Here is a 16,174-nt window from a genome sequence, read left to right on the forward strand (position 1 = left end):
TACTGGCCTCAATTGCAAGACACTAGACTACCTCATCAAGGTCGACAATAGCCGCACAGAGGCTGGCTGAAGGGAAACGAGATTTCCCGGCATCAGACACCCACCGGACGGACGGTCGGTATACGCGCGTCATAAAACTGAAACCGTCAAATTTCACCGCACACACACACACATACGTTTGGTAAACAATCCGTATCAAATTTTGTTCACTCACCTGCCCACTTGCTTTTCTAACTTCCGTTTTCAACCGTAGCTCTGCGAGTTGTATATGGACGTGGACCCGTACCGCGGACGCGTGCCTCACTGTCGATCGGCCCGATAGAAACCGTGTACTTCTAAAGCGAACGCCTCAGATGACTCCCGAACCTCTGATATCCGATATGGATGGTGTTCGCTAGAGTCGCGCGAGCGTACACCACCACGTACGATCGGCTCACACAACACTGATGCACACTGACGCTTGGAATCCGCCACAAGTATGTGGAGATCGGGCGCGAAATTCTGGCCCCAACCAAACACAAACCAAGTCGAACACCGATCTTTGCATAACAGACTAAATATGGTATGGTTTTTGCTGGATGATCTTCACCCCACTCGGACTCTCACATGACACACACTTAGCCAGCGTATATTCTGCCAGATAATCAATTAGGCTTATTTTCATTGCTTCCCTTTCGCCACTTCACTTTACACTTTGCCTGTTTTTTTGGGGAGCATACGATTACGTCTGGCCACACTCGTGCCGTCACGTTGCCTGTAGTTGCAATCACGAAGCCGCTTAAGAATCTTTATTGAAGATCACGCACTTACACTGCGCTCGTCCGGCTGCAACTGGGTTAAGAAGGCGCCGGCAAACCAATCACCCAGAGAGAGAGTTATGACTGCAGTTCGTTTACGGCCGCTGATCCCGATTCCTTCTTCATTCCCGATCGCAATCAAGCTTCCCGGAAACTCTGCCGGACTGTGGAGGCTGAAACGAGGAGGAAAAAAGTAGTATGACTATATGATCTGATCGTGGTAGCATCAGTGTGCGCCGGCCTCACACTTCGCGACAAGGTCACCACGGAAGGGACACCTACATTCGGCATCAGTCACGTCGGATCTGTTTCGGTGAATGATGGCGCTTCTGGAAATTCTGTCCCCCCCTCGCGAACGATTGAAACGAATTGAATCGTGTGCCCAACACCGAATGTACCGCACGTAAGGACCAACAAGAAATCGCAACCGTACCCACGGACGCTTCCGACGCTTTCAATTACGTTCAATTGAATGATGAGACGACCATCACCCAACTGCAACGGTGCGGTCCTACACCGTTCGTGTCCGCGCTAGGTTAAACGAGCGAGATCTCCCCCGGGGAAATAGAACGTTCCGAAACCGGTCACGTTACAGATTGTGACCGAATCGTCACGAGTTACGAAAGCGTCTGTGTGTATACTATCTGGACACACGGAGATGGTAGCACACACCTAGGCGATCTCAACACGTTTTCGTGCTATCACTTCGTACGCTGTGTCGCTCCCGGGGTTCACATTTCCTGGAGAGCAGCGATCTGTACGTGGGTGCCCCAAGGCACCTCGACCGGCCAGGGCCATACTCCAGAGTGAGCCATCCTATCGGCCAAGAACATGTGGGCCGGTCCAGTTATGTGTGTGTGTTTGATTCCAGTTCTTTCTCGGAGCCGGTCTGACCCGGTCAGACAGTTGACTTTCGGAACACGATTCCCTTCGAAAGAACTTCATATTCCATTCGCCCATGCCGGCGTCTGGCTGGTGAGCGTCTGCCGCTGACCCGGACGGTTGTATTCCTACGCATTAGGAACACGAGAGAGCAAAGGCTCGCGCGCGCGCCATACGATTAGCATAAGAATGGTATCGTGTTCATCAAACTGATGCTCTATACTTTGTTTCGTCGCAGTTTAACTGCATCTTTTAGTGGTCTGGCCACGGTGGCCCTATCTGTGTGCGGCAGAGTAGTGCAGAGCCGGGATGGATCTCCAAATGAAATTCAAACCCCTTGCGCTTTTGCGCCAGACAAATGAAATGTGCCATAAAACTGACCATAAATTCGATACAAATGGCGACGAGGCTTGTGTAGCTGTTGAGACTCCGAATCACAAAGGCGGAAGTATGCATCACGTTGCACCAGGGAAGGGTTTTAAACGGTTTTGCAGTCAGAATCGCGGTTTCGCAGTCGCAGATTTTAATACCCAATTCTGGAAGTAAAGCAGAATCAGCTATGGAATGGGAGAATTGAAGTCATTTGAGTTTGTTGGACTAAACGTGAACTGATTCTAGATGAGTCATTTTGCTTCTTGAGCCCATGGAAAGAGTCCAAATCCAAATCGCTTAAAAGTTGTCAGTACCAGAGGTCCACCGACGCCGCATAGGTGGATCGGTTTGACCGGCACGACCAGTTCGATACAGCAGATTGTTTATGTTACAGTTCGACGGTTTCGTGCGACGCTTTCCCGGTCTGTAGGAAGATGTTCTCGACACGGATTGCACGTGGTTCTTACACAGCCGCCACCTCCGATTCTTCTTCGATGATCAATTGTAGGACGTTTCGGGAGCGATGATACGTTCCCAACGGATTCTGTGAAAGCAATTATTGATCTCCAATGTTTTACTGTGCTCAGCAAGAAAGTTTCTTGGCACCCTAAACAAGGTTTAAAGCAGATTGTTTCCTATCCTACCGTTTGTAAATATCCCAGGAAAAAGTGTGTGTCAAACTGAGTTTAGTTGCATGTATTGGGGGAGATATCTTCCCATATTAGGGTTACTACTGTAAGTGATGATCAGTCCTCTAAATAGAAATTAATGCAGACAGTTACAAATAATCCTCTTGTTCCAACTAGACTGCACATTCATTTTCCAAGTGTATGTACCACACTACACAACTAAGCACGGCCAACGCCACAGTCGTACAATCTTACATTGAGCGTAGAAACCACTGTGCTCCAACCATTTTCTCGGTTTCTTTCTCGGACGCAACCAACGAATGGATGTCCCGGGTCTGCCTGCTTTTGCGTTTCCGGACTAATTGAGATGGATTGTGGGCGCTTCGGATGTGACCGACCGACGTCGTGCCTCCGCATCTGCCCAAGCACAACCGTATGGATGTGAAGCAATCGAGAACGATTTCGGAAAGGTAAATAAATAAATAAAAGCGAGCCACGTTCCTCAGCCAAAGGAAAACACATGGACTGCCAGAAGGTGTGTGCCGAAGAGAGGAGGAAGATGCCCGAAGCAAAAGGGCGAGTGTAAAAACACGAACATATTAAGAATTTCACGTTTCACTCGGGTGTCTGGATCGAAGAACACCGGCCTGACGACCACCTGGGATTGCTATGGGTCGAAAGGCGAACTGTTCTTTCACTCTTTCTTCCTCTACCAAACGGGGCGACGATCCGTTTCCGAGCGAGGTGACTCCCGGGATAGGGTATTAAATATTGCGAAACTAATGCACCGCGAAGTCTGAACAAATTATGCTCTCGTATCGATCAATGGCGTTTAAATGGTGCCCGATGTTTCGAAACACCGAACGGATCACGAGGCGGTTGAAGAAATGCTCCGAGGCCGGGTATGTCCACACTGCACCGGGAGTAATTAATACACCCGCTTGGACATTCGTACAGTCCCCGGGGCGAAGTATTGCCCTGATATTTGCCATAAATTACGCTGGTATTGAGTGCAGATGCCACAGCGGGAGCTTGTGGCGAGCAATGACCGAATGTTGGTGCTCTCTGTAAGCGAATGGGGATGTGGCAGCAGATATTCTACCATAGCTTGCCACTCCTTAAGAACGTCCGGAAGTTCTTCATTTGAAGTAAATCGTCTAAGGGTTAGAATGGAATATCCACAATGTTCCAGCATAGGAACAGTCACCATTCGTAAAACCTGCTCCAGTAAGTGGGAGGTCTTCATCCGGTTTTCATCGACGATATCACACCGCTGATGGTCCCTATTATTCACCTATGGGTGCGACAAACACTGGCTCTTAATCAAGGGTTACCAGCGTCTGACAAAGTCCATTAGAAACTAGTCCAAGAGATTTATAGCGTACAAGATTCTTAAGGTGAGGACACGAAGACAATACAATCTGAGTGAGTCCCTTGCGTGTGTTCCCTCTTTCGATGCTGTTGTTCTTTCAACGAAATAAAAATTATTACTGCAGCTCACCATCCGGAATCCTAATTGCAGAAAGCATAATACTCAACCGCTATCGTCAGGTTTCAGACAGATTGGGTGTAGTTGAAGTTTTATAGCATCACACGACCTCATGCTTTTTGGTGTTGTTAAGCAACTGATGAGGCTTGTAAAGAGTAACATAAATTCGTGCTCTGCCCCATTATATAGGTACCATTCATCTAGGGTTTGGGAGTGGTACGCCCTGGCGCTTATTGCACCCGCATATTGGCCTTCTTCGGGAAACTGTCACCATTTTTTGGGCCTATGGGTGACGCAGAAGGTTTAGAAGTTTGTGTGACCAATTTTGCGCCTGCAATCCTGACCCTCCTGAATACGGTACCTAATCCGGATGGTCTAGGTTTGTTGAAGCGTGTTTTGAGCGATCCAGTCTCTACCCTTAGCTAGTTTTTGATGGCTTCAAATTTCACACAGTCGGTACCGACCGAGAACGGTTGGTCCTCCGCCGCCGCCGAACCATCTGGTGGTACGGCCGGTTCGATAATCAGCTTAGACTTGCAACTGTGCTCACCCTGAAACCGTGTGTGGCGAGTGTGTCATTTTAGTTTTCAATCAATTGGTTTGTGTTTGTATGCGGCTACAGCCGGGAGGAGTTCCCTAAAATTGGACATTTTTAAGTGGTGCCTGTTGGGAAGAACTTCCCTCAACTAGAAACACAATCAAACTTACTCACCAAATTTCGAACGGGAATTTTGACTGGGATACTTGTCCTGAGCATGGACTTCAAGTATCACTTGTTCAGCTTTAGTTGTTCTCGGTAGGATGCATTTTACTCCGGTGTGATGCATGTGGAAAAGTGACGTTTTGGTCGCATGCGTACTACGCATGCATCTCACCGAATAGCCGTTAAAGAAACGCACCGAATTTACGATACACTGTTCCACGGTGAGGTAAATGACCGCTGATCGCTGCTTATGTGGGTGATAACACTTTTTTTCAAACTTTGCTCACCTTGCTAGAACTTTTTAACATCACTAAATAAGCACTCAAAAATCTTCAGCTCACAATTATTCACAAACATCTTCCGGAACGATTCTACCATTAACATCTGGTGAAGGAAATATACACTTTTGTTTCTACCTTCGCTTATCACTTATGTCAACCAGATTTTCCTTATCAATGTGCACGATTCACCACATCTACACCACAGCAAAATCACCCGGCAAACCGATCGATTTGTCCGCCGGGTTTAGTGTTTCGGCGTTGTTTGTTGGAAAAAAGGGCTCGATTTTCGGCAGAAAATGCCGACTCGTGTCCGCGTCGCGCGAGTGCCGAGGAAAATCTAGCCTTCTCTCCCCCTTTGCAAACAGTTGCGCTGCGCCCGTGGATGCGTAGAAATCGACCACGCGTCGTCGAATTTTCTCTCACCAGCGAGGAGCGAGAGGTTTGGTTGCTCTCTTGCATTGTGACTCGCATCTGTTCTTCTCGACGAGAGTGTTGGGGATTTCGGTCGCATGACATATGTTTAACATTTATATTTATATGTAATAAATTTTAAAAAGCAAGCATAAGGTAGCATTTTCTTATAAGAAAAGCTTTTTGTCAGATAAATTTAAATTTTTAAATAAATTTTAAAATCACTTGGTCAAATGCGCAACGAGTAACCCTGCTATTCACCGTCTTGGTGAGTGCGTGAGACTCTCAGCAGAGCAGTACGTGCTCTACCGAAAATGTGGCCCGTGTACCACCACACACGCATGTTGTGCATTGTGCAGGGAAAAGGGAAAACGTGCTCTTTTCCATTTCCAACCGGGATATGCGAGAGCAAAAAAAAAACAACAGGGAACGATGGAAGGGATAATGGGCCGCACCATGTGGAAGGATAACGTTAGAGAAATGGGACTAACGTCCTGCTCGTGCGTTAGGGGGAAGAAGAGTTTGAGTTGTTGGGATTGCGCTGAGCAAGGCTGACACGTTGAAGGTGTTCGGGTGGAAAACGGTTCCACAGCCGGCTAAAACGAGGGTCGCCTAGTGTGGCTTTTGAGCAGTGCATTGTGTGGGTCGTCCGAGGGTTAAATGGATAGAAGAATAGAATCCAGGCAGACCTGGCGGTGTGTATTAAAATTCGAAAAAATGGTCAATTTTTTCCACCGGAGCGGTCAGCTGGGCTGTTGTTGTGTTGGTAAGATCGTATCGTGGCTAATTTGTTGGGAAGCAAGTAGAAAAAAAGGGTGAATTATTCGTACCTAAGCGGTTAATATTCGGTTGAATTGGGTGGTGTGTAGCTATGTTGGTTTAACTAAAAGGGGTGGCTTTATGCAAAGGTCAGCTGGCGGTACATATCGGTGAAGCGCTATGTCCCGATGGACATCCATCAGGAAATCTATCTTAATGATCTACCTTTTATTTATAAACCAATATAAAAGATCAATCTAGAACAAACTTTGAAAAGCTTTACCGATGCAGATAAAACCCTGCTTTAGAATATCGCAACCTATCCACATCGTAAACAAACCAATGTGATCATCACAAAACAAAAACTCTCCTAAAAATGCCAAAAGCCGATTTACACAGTCACACTAATTAGAATCTAACACAACAACAATATCACCAACACACCTCACACAATCACCGATGCTCTGTGATCTCTTTCTACAATGTTGCGACTCTTATTGCTCTTTTTATTGCAGGACATGACGGTTTGAGAAGTATCCGAAGGATGAGAATCGCAACATCGCTCACGGTGCTGTAAATCCCCAATGGCTAATACAGCGACATGCGCACTGGCCACTTGCGGGCATTACAAAGGCCTCATCGAGCGAGCTGTCAAAAATATATTATCCACCTAAATGCCATCGGGAATGAGCTGGAGCGCCATCGAAAAGCTATCACCACGCCCCACACTGGCCACAACGCTTGGCAGGGTTTATTTACTGTAATAGAGCTCGTTCCAGACTTATTCTAATGACACCACCAAAAAACAGCTGGAACTAGCAGGACACACCCGTGCAGGTTTGGCGATGTTGTTAACTCCCCTCCCCACCCAAGTGTTGGGTTGGGTCTAGCAATTATTGTTGGCGTGCAACAACCCTCAATCTGCGGCTCCGTTGAGCCCCACCAAGGCAACAGCCTTGACAATGATGAACTCATAGTTGGGTTGCCGCTAAATCCGAGCGGCAAAAAAACACCTCTTCACGTATCGATCGGTTTCCGTCTGGATCTACATAATACAAGATAGGAGCACTAAGTGGGTACCTGCGGGGAATCCAGCCCTGTAGCAGCATTAGCTTATCGTCGTTACGTCGTGTTTGTTTTTGCTTGTTCCTGCTAAGTGGGATGCTTCTGTGAGGATGACGAAGCTAGTGATAAAGAAGCCTCCGTATGTCCCAAAGTGGCACCACTTGAAGGCTTTACTTGGGAGTAGGGAGACACGACCTATGCAGGATCCTGTTTACAGGGATGCTTTGTGCAGCCTTTCCATCCTCCCCCGTTTCATTGCAATACTCCAGCAATGATACTAACCTTGTAGCTCTGTACTACAATATAATCACAAGATTCAACACGAATTATTTACGGTTCACCGTGTATGGCCTATTTTTGCACACGGACACAGGACACACAGTTTACATCACACAACACAAACGGATAGTCGTCCTCCGAACCGATCCTGACAGCACGCGCGAGAGAACTGCCGGACTCGGAGTCCGTTGGCCTGAGATGATGAGCAATGTACCGTCCTGCGAGCGCTCACGTGCTAGAGCCCGTCCGTACGCGCCAGACTGGCTAGGAAGCAAGGTGGTAATCTCTCGGTGTTTGCTTTCGCTCTTTCGGTTCTTTGTCGCTACTCGTTTCTGGTATGCCCAAGGCACACTATCTGCGCCCTGGGGCTTATCGCAGACAAGCGAACCATTTGAATGACAATGGCCTGATAAGCGTTGGGCAGGCCTTGCAGATTGGAGGCCGCCCGCTCAGGACGAAACGATTCCGGCTTGGATGACGTTACCAATCGGTGGTCTGCGGTGCATAGAAACGCCGTCCGGATGTGTATGTCAGTGACGTTAGAGGAAATTGAATGCCATTCGCGCGAAGAAGCTATTTGTTTAGTCGGCAATTTTGATTAGCGGGAAAGGGAATTCTCGTCAAAGAAATTGCATGCTTTCGGACTATTTATTTAAGTGTTGGAAGAGAGTAAGATTATGTTGGAGGAGGTTCACATGTACCAGAGAGGTTGGGTTAGAAGAGCCTGCAATGTCTGGATTCTTGGCTGATTCGATTCTCTCGTAGCTGGATGATCAGTCGAGGGTCTAGATGGGATTTGATGTCGGCTCATCGTGTGAGAAATCAGAAAGAGAGAAGAGTTTGTATTTTGATTTTCCATCGGCTTAAAAAAATCACCCAATTAACGAGTGTTAATTGAATTTGTCCACAATGTTAATACTGATAAGAAACACAACTTTTAAACCAATACAACAAAAATACTGTTTATTTGCGTGCACACTCAAAAAAAAAGATCTACAAAGCATAAACATACACTAATACAACATTCGCTTCGTTGTAAATTCCTCATAAATAGAACTCAACGCTCCAGCTAAAACACACACACAGCATGCTACACCGATCCACAATCCAGCTGCAGATTGATGCCACAATCGCCCTGCGTCTTGGCCTTGAGAAACATCAACTCCCGGCTGGCCAGCGCAATGGCCAGATAGTGCAGATTACACTTGAAAAATGGTGCCTGCGGTAACTGCACGCTGGTCATCTGAACGCCGGCCGACGCCAGATTAAAACTGTTCCAATGGACGAACCCTTTCCTGCCCCGGTACGTATACAGCTGTACCTTGCGATGATTTTCCAAAAATGCCAATATGGTTTCATCTCTGATCTCTAGCACCGTAAGCTGGGACGGTCGGTTACAGGGTATGATCTGAAATAGGTGACCCTGCAGAATGTCACTGTAGAGCCGGATGGTGTCATGATTACCCTTGACAATGGTGTTCACCGTTTGCGTGACGGCGACCAGCAGACGCCTCGCCTGTCCCTGAAAGCCAACATGCAAGCTAAGCAGCTCACCGGTAGCAGGATCTGGAAAGTGATGATTTTCCGTAGTGCTGATACGCCCGAGCGGTACGGCTTTTGCGATACGTGGTTCCGGATTCGCCGTGTGGATGCTCGGTTCCACAAGGTCCGTCGAGGGTTCGCGAGTTTTGATGACGGTATCGTTGCTTTCCTGCATCGATCCAATTTCGTTCAACGGGTCCGGTTCGGTAAGTAGTGCCACATCCGGTGTATATTCGTCGGGAGTATCATCTACGCGATAGTAGGAACTGTTCCGTTGCATATGATTGTACACGTTCATTGGGGAAGCGAACAAGGCTAGGTTCACGAGCGAATCATCGTCGTGCGATCGTTTCTTGCGAGAAGGGGCGGTTGTTTCCTTCCGGGAGAGAACAGCGATCTGTTTTCCATCGGACAAAGCCAACCCAACGCCGAGCGTGTGTGGTGCGAAGCTAGCCGATTCGAAGATGCGTGATAGGTCCCATTCATCCTGCACGTTGCCCGCTAGATCATACTCAAGAACGGACGTGCGATCTAACACGTAAAACCGCCCCAATGTGGCAGGATCTACGTGCAAACTGTCGATGTCCTTGGTTGGGAAGTTCTTGCCCAGTTCTAATGAGAGTCCCTTAAATTGCCATATCGATAGACCGGTTACGTTACATCGCTCATCGGTTGGCGCTGATCGCGTGATGAGATGGAGACTCTCCTCATCGTCCTGCACCGATGCCCACTCGAAAACGTATCCCGTGTGCACCTGGAACAGCCCAACAAACACCCTATCCTGTGGATTCCACTGGTAAAACTTGCTACCACAGCCAAAGTTGATGGCAAGGAAATAATTTCCCTGCTGCTGGAACGTCCAGAATGACTGAATAGGTTGCTGCTGTTCGCGGATCGTTTGGCGTTGGACGAAGTAGTTGAAGAAGTACAAACCCTGCTGCGTACCGTTGATGACGGCTTGCGTTTCGCGGCAAGACGTACGATAGTTTGAGCGTCGCTTGCTCAGTTCGCTCTCGACAAGCTGTTTCTCCGTGTGTAGCTTCCGTACGATGTCGCCAATCGTTGCTCCGTTGATGGTGCCATTGCCGTGGATGGTGTCGCGGAAGACCATTTTACGCGCACGTAACCCACCCCGGTACACCTGATGTTCGCGGCCACCGGTCCAGAGTGACGTCTCGTACCATCGATCGAAATCGATCCCACCGATCGTATCGTTGCTGTGCACATCGTGTGCGGCTATCTGGTAAAAGCTTAGCGGAGACGAGATGGTCATGTCGTCGGTGAGCTGTACCGGGTCACCAAACGGCGCGCCGTTCAGAATCTTCGGTAAGGTGGCACCGTTCAGTACACGGATCGTGTTAAACACTGAAGATGCTTCTATCGTTTGTTCACCGTAACGCTGTAAAAAGAATGGAGGAAATCGGTTAGTGAACTGCTTGAAGGTTTCCTTAAAATCCTACTACCATGACTGTATTTTGACGCTCCACACGAAGATCCCGTCCGTTGACAAGTCCTTCCACCTGGAGCGGATGTTGGACAACGATTTGTTTGACGTACACCGGATGCTCGATCGTTTGTTCCGTGTGCAGTGTGATCAGGGCACTCGTCGGTACACCGTTGATGTGGGTTGCCGCAAGATGGTCACATTTGAATGCTCCCGGAAGAAACACCATCTTATCTGAAAAAGGATTTAAATCAAACAATTATGAAGTCAATATTTCGTTCCTATGGGTATAATCCTAACCTACCGAATATTTCATAATCCTTGTTGACCAGCAATGTTTGCTTCGCAAGTTCATCGGGATCGATTCCCATCAGATTTTTGCCTATCAAATCCTGCTCAACTCGTACGGATCCACCCCACACATTAGCATGAAATTCTACCGGTTCGGTAAAAACGATCGGTTCCTGCTGATCGTAGTACACGATTTCTTCCCGCACATTCGTCATGTTGTAGCCGTTGATGAAATCGACCGTGAATCCGTGCTGGAAGTGAACATCCTCCTGCAGCACATAATGACCCTTGAAGTAGTAGTCCTGGTTGGTCCGCACGAGCGACGCAAGCTTTTGGCTCACATTCATCAGCTCGTTCCAGCCACCGAGCGCTTCCAGATTGTGGATCATCTGATGTCCTTGCAGGTGCAGATCACCCTTAATGATGTGCGTGTCGGTGGCGTTACTGTACGCGTAATACGCTTCGATTGGTTTAAATGATTTCCCGTTGATGCTTCCCGTCACAATCATTTCCTTAACGTACACACGGCCCAGCGTTACCACGTGCCCGGGGAAGATGATGGATTCATTTTTCAGTATGAAGTCTTTCACAGGGACGTTGTTGATGGTGGGTGCGTTTAGATCGCCCACCACATCGAACCCTTGTGTGAATAGCTTGGATCCGGTAAACTCCACCACCGTTCCAGCATCGTTCTTGTACACGACGTTGTCTAAAAATGCGGCCAGTGGTATCTCATTTAAAGTTCCAGCAACCGACACATCTCCTTCGACGTACAACGGCTGAAGGAAGTGTAAGGTGCTTGGTACGGAGTTCGGTTGATCCAGCCATATAACGTTGTGAAGAAACTTTACAAAATCTATTCCATTTAGCATACCGATTTCAACGTTACCATCGATATGCAGCGTATCGATCACATGCTTTCCGCTAAGCATGTAATCATCGTTCAGATAAGTTTCCACGTTTTCCTGCAACTCCACAACATCCAACCCGTTCAGATAGCGCGCCGCAAACGACTTTCCAACGTACAGTGTGTCGATCATCACGTCATAATTGAACGTCTGCGGTTGACTTAAGCTGAACCGGTACGCATCAAATGTTGGAAGATGCACGCTGTTCAGCATCTTCGATGGACCATCGATCAAACTCTCTGTCAGCGTAAGGTAACTTGCGTACAGGTCGCTCACGTGTACCGACTGATCGCGGAACACAATTTCCTCATCCAGCTCGTAGAACTCGGCACGTGGCTGACCGTTGAGGGTTCCCATGATCTCCAGGTTCTTTGCGTACAGCAAAGAATACTGAGGGCAGAACTCTAGTGTCGCTTGCGTGTGTTGATCACCGAACAGCTTGATCGAGTTGGTGTCCCACTCGGTCACATTAATGCCGCCAAACAGTCCGTCAATCTGTGCGCGGTTAAAAAACACATTACCCATCACCAGGCTTATGTTAACCGTTTGATCCGTGCTCTTGGTCAGCAGCTCATCCAGGTGTATCTCCCCAATCATGTTCGACTCTATCCGGATGGGTTCGTAAAACTGTAGATTGCGGTAGTGTTTCGATGCGTTAATTTCGACGTACGGTTCGTCGACATACACAACGCTCTGCAGGAAGTGATCCAGATCGTATCCATCGAGCTGATCGACAAAGATGGACCCTTGGACGATAACTTCGTTGAACTCACAGGCAGCGTTTAGGAGTGTGGTTTGGAGCAGTGAGGGGTTGTCCAGAAATTTGTCCATATGCTTGCCATGTACGGCACCACGAACATCGAGCGACTCCTCGATTTCTAGCAAATCGAACGACACATTGCCCGGGATGTACTGATCGTCGTGTAGGGTGATGAAGTCGAACGGATTGATACCGTTCACGAAACCGTCGATGTCGAGGGCATCCATTGCTGGAAGAGAGTTTTAGTTTAAAAGAAGCATTTTCGGTGACAGGAAAGACACTGCTGACTTACTTAGCGATCCTAGGAAATGTTTCTGGCCCGTTATGATCGATTCGCGGGGTCCCGTGCGTAGCACGTAATCTTCCGGGAAGCGTAATTTGTTCAGAAACTGGACCGTTGTTTGGCTGCCGAATGTAACGTTCTGTAACGTGTTAGAAGAAAGTATTAAATTACAGAATGCGTCAAAATTTTGTTCTTCTGCTCCGATCGCTCTTACCCCATCAACATGAAGATGTCGTAGTCGCATCGGTCGGTTCTTAAAGACAAGCCCATTGAAAAACGTCTTCCAAGGAACTCCGTTAATGCGCTCGAAGCTAAGATCTCCATCTATTTGCAAGGACTTGGCACGCAACACACGCCCATGCTCATCGATTGCTTTGCGTAGCGAGCTTTCCGCTTCGTGGAGATTTATTTGAACACCATTTACTTTGTTCGCCACATGCACATTGTCCATAACTTCCAGCGAGTCTAGGGTTAGATTTTTCCAACGTCTATTTTTACAGTTGAAATAGATCAACGATTCGCTTAAATCGATTCCATTGACCGTTCCACCGTCGGGCAGGAGTACACTGTTGGTGTAGAGATCACCGCCGACGACCAGTTCCCCGTCGAGATGCACCCTCCCGTCAACATTGTACACCAACTCCTCAGCCGGAATACCATTAAAGTGGTCGAAATGAAGTTGCTCAACGCTCAGCTCCTTAACGTGTAGCTCTTGCGCGGTCGACGTTTGATCACCCACGGCACGGCCAAACCGAAGCAGATGGTCCTCAATGTTTCTTGGTTGTTCGAATCTTTGAATGTACATATCGTCTGCATGTAAGGCTCCATCCACGTACAGCTTTCCCGTCACCTGTACCGTACCGTTGATTTGCAGATCATGGGAGCGGGTATCGCGACGTACGCTGTACTGCAACTCGGTCAGCATTGCATCAACGCTCAGCTCAACGTCCTGTACCGTCTTAACGGTAGCTGCTAGGTCCGCTTCAAAGTCCGCCGCTCGCCAGCTATTTTGACCAATAGTTATCTGTGCTGTGGACAGATCGTAATCATCCGCAAACTTTATCATAGGACTGTCCAGCGTGCTCAGATTTTGTCGCTTCAGTACAACAGGATCACTTTCCATCAGATCTACGTAAGATTGGGCCTGCTCAATGACGGCGTTCTGATAGTCGATGATTTTCGTGAATGCATCCATGGTTTCTTTAATTTCCTGAATTTTCATTAAAATTGGATGTTCGCCCGAGAGCAATTCGATCGATAGATGATACAAGCTTGAGTGTGCCTCATGCCGGGGCACAACGATGGAGATCGATTTTCCACGCTGCACGTTCGCTGCACCGAACAAACCGTCCGTACGGTCCACGTCCAGCATGCAGCTAACCTCATTGTCAATCACCTCGTTCTCGACCATGCAAGGTATGTTGGTGGCCAGGTCGAACGATACCCCGTTCCAGACGAGCGCTTCCAGCCGCTGAATTTCGTGCGTCGCAAAGATCATACGATGCTGCACCAGGAGAATCATATCGTCCCGGTACGTTCGGGCCGGTATCTCAAAGAACGCTTCCACAATTTCAAGCGATTCGGTAGGGATTTTCTGCTCGTAGAACTTGCCCCGTTTGTATCGCAGAACGGCCGGTGTTTTACCGCTGATTGCCACGTACGAGTAACGGCCAATTTGAAATGCGTACACCGATCGTAGCGCTTCCGAGGTGTAGTTGCCGACCGGTTTAAACTTTCGCCGATTCTGATCACCCACTCGAAATGTGTACATTTCCACGGTAGTGTTCTGGGGGAACGCGACCAAGTACTCTTCGCCAGCCGACACAAGTCCCACCGATGGGCAGGGATACTTAAGGCCAATCTTTTGCATCAACCAGAACTGCCGATCGTTGAACGAAAATTCGTACACCGTCGCCGAAACGGACTCGTGCCGGTTCGGGTGGCGTCCTACTAGCAGCAGTGCATCGACCTCCTTCTGGCGGAAGAACTTAATTTGCGTTATGGTTTTGTGAAGCGGCCAGCGCCATTCCTCTTCCAGCCGGTATTCCGCCTGCTCACGCATGGTGTACCACACGAGGAAATTGCCCATCGATATCAGCACACAGCCGACCGCTGTCGCACGCTCCGTGTCCCAAAAGTTAAGCACCTCGAAGGCAATCGGTGCCGATTCAAGCACCAGCTCCTGACTGAGCTCATACTGTCCCGCACGCTCGAGCAACACCACCAAGCTGGACGCCGTTAAACCCACGACAACGTGCCGTTCGACGTTGGTCGCGCTCATCGTCTTCCAGCGCAGTACCCGATCGCCGTGCGTAAAGTTCACATCCTCGACGATGGACCGTATCGAAAGTGTGTCCCGGGTGGCGTCGTGTACCTTGGGCGGTTCCGACACGGACCCCAGCGTGCGGATAAAGCTTTGATCGATCAGTTTCGCATCGATCGCTTCGTGCAGCACGTTAATGTGTGTTTCGCGCAGCGGTTTCAGATCCTCCTCATCGAAACGGTCGGGATGTTCTAGCAGCTGCTGCCGATGGATCTCGTAGGCTGACAGTGCTTCCTCCGTAACTGCCGTGTCGGCCGCGTCGGAATCAATCGCAGGAAACGTTGCAGGACCTCGACCTTGGGGAAGGTCATCTTCGTCGGAGGTGGCCGGATCATCCGGATCTTGCTTAAGTATTTCTCCGGTACTCGGGGCTATGAACTGCCGAACGAAAAAACACGTGGTTACGGAGTGGCACTAGTGGGACGTTCGATTAGAGGTTATTACCATCAACTCGATAGAGAGCACTAAAGAAAGCACAATTACACACTTCATTCTGTGGACGGAGTTGCACTTAAAAAAAAAGAAACGATACGAATTAAAATATTTTTTTCCGTGCTCTCAAATAAATGGCACCATTTTTGTGGCAAAGCTCTTGTTGCAAACGATGTAAGGCACACAATGGTCGGCTAGAAGATGATCCACCTAACCACAGCAGGATCAGTTGAATAATAGTGCTATGATTAAAATGAAATGGTGTGAGAGAACCTTACCACCAACTCATACAAACAGCATGTGCGAAAATGGTTGCTTCGAGAGTATGCGCCTAGATGTATGCAATGCTATGCATAACACAAGTCACTCTGGGTTTTGTATGGAAACAATTGGTCAAAACACCTTTTTTTTATTTGTTATTATTTTATTATTCCAAATTTACAGTAAATTGAGTTCATAAAACTGATAACAATATGGAACACGCATGTTGCATGTTTTAAATATTTTTTTTGGTAAAAGACTCG

At 48.2% G+C, this 16,174-nt stretch overlaps 2 protein-coding genes across 3 annotated transcripts in view; both read right to left on the reverse strand.

The window, feature by feature from the left end:
* The window catches only part of LOC118502758 (disheveled-associated activator of morphogenesis 1), a 94,270-nt gene extending 86,419 nt beyond the window's left edge, over nucleotides 1-7,851 (reverse strand). Inside the window, exons 1-2 of one of the 2 annotated variants that reach the window (XM_036035333.1) lie at nucleotides 7,671-7,851; nucleotides 5,160-5,256 (exon numbers count right to left, since the gene is read on the reverse strand). The gene's annotated coding sequence lies outside the window, so the exon portion shown is untranslated. Of the gene's footprint in view, nucleotides 1-810; nucleotides 971-1,079; nucleotides 1,201-5,159; nucleotides 5,257-7,670 lie in introns of those variants that run through there. The other variant, XM_036035334.1, reaches the window with a different exon arrangement.
* Nucleotides 7,852-8,602: 751 nt separating this feature from the next.
* LOC118502757 lies at nucleotides 8,603-15,887 on the reverse strand. Its single transcript, XM_036035328.1, has 6 exons — nucleotides 15,663-15,887; nucleotides 13,110-15,596; nucleotides 12,905-13,034; nucleotides 10,958-12,841; nucleotides 10,673-10,887; nucleotides 8,603-10,608 (listed from the first exon to the last, which is right to left on the reverse strand). The coding sequence occupies exons 1-6, from the start codon at nucleotides 15,708-15,710 to the stop codon at nucleotides 8,758-8,760; spliced, it is 6,615 nt and encodes a 2,204-aa protein (XP_035891221.1). The 5' UTR covers nucleotides 15,711-15,887; the 3' UTR covers nucleotides 8,603-8,757.
* Between the last annotated feature and the right edge of the window lie 287 nt (nucleotides 15,888-16,174).

The sequence above is a fragment of the Anopheles stephensi genome, chromosome 2, assembly GCF_013141755.1.
Source record: "Anopheles stephensi strain Indian chromosome 2, UCI_ANSTEP_V1.0, whole genome shotgun sequence".
Lineage (NCBI taxonomy): Eukaryota > Metazoa > Arthropoda > Insecta > Diptera > Culicidae > Anopheles > Anopheles stephensi.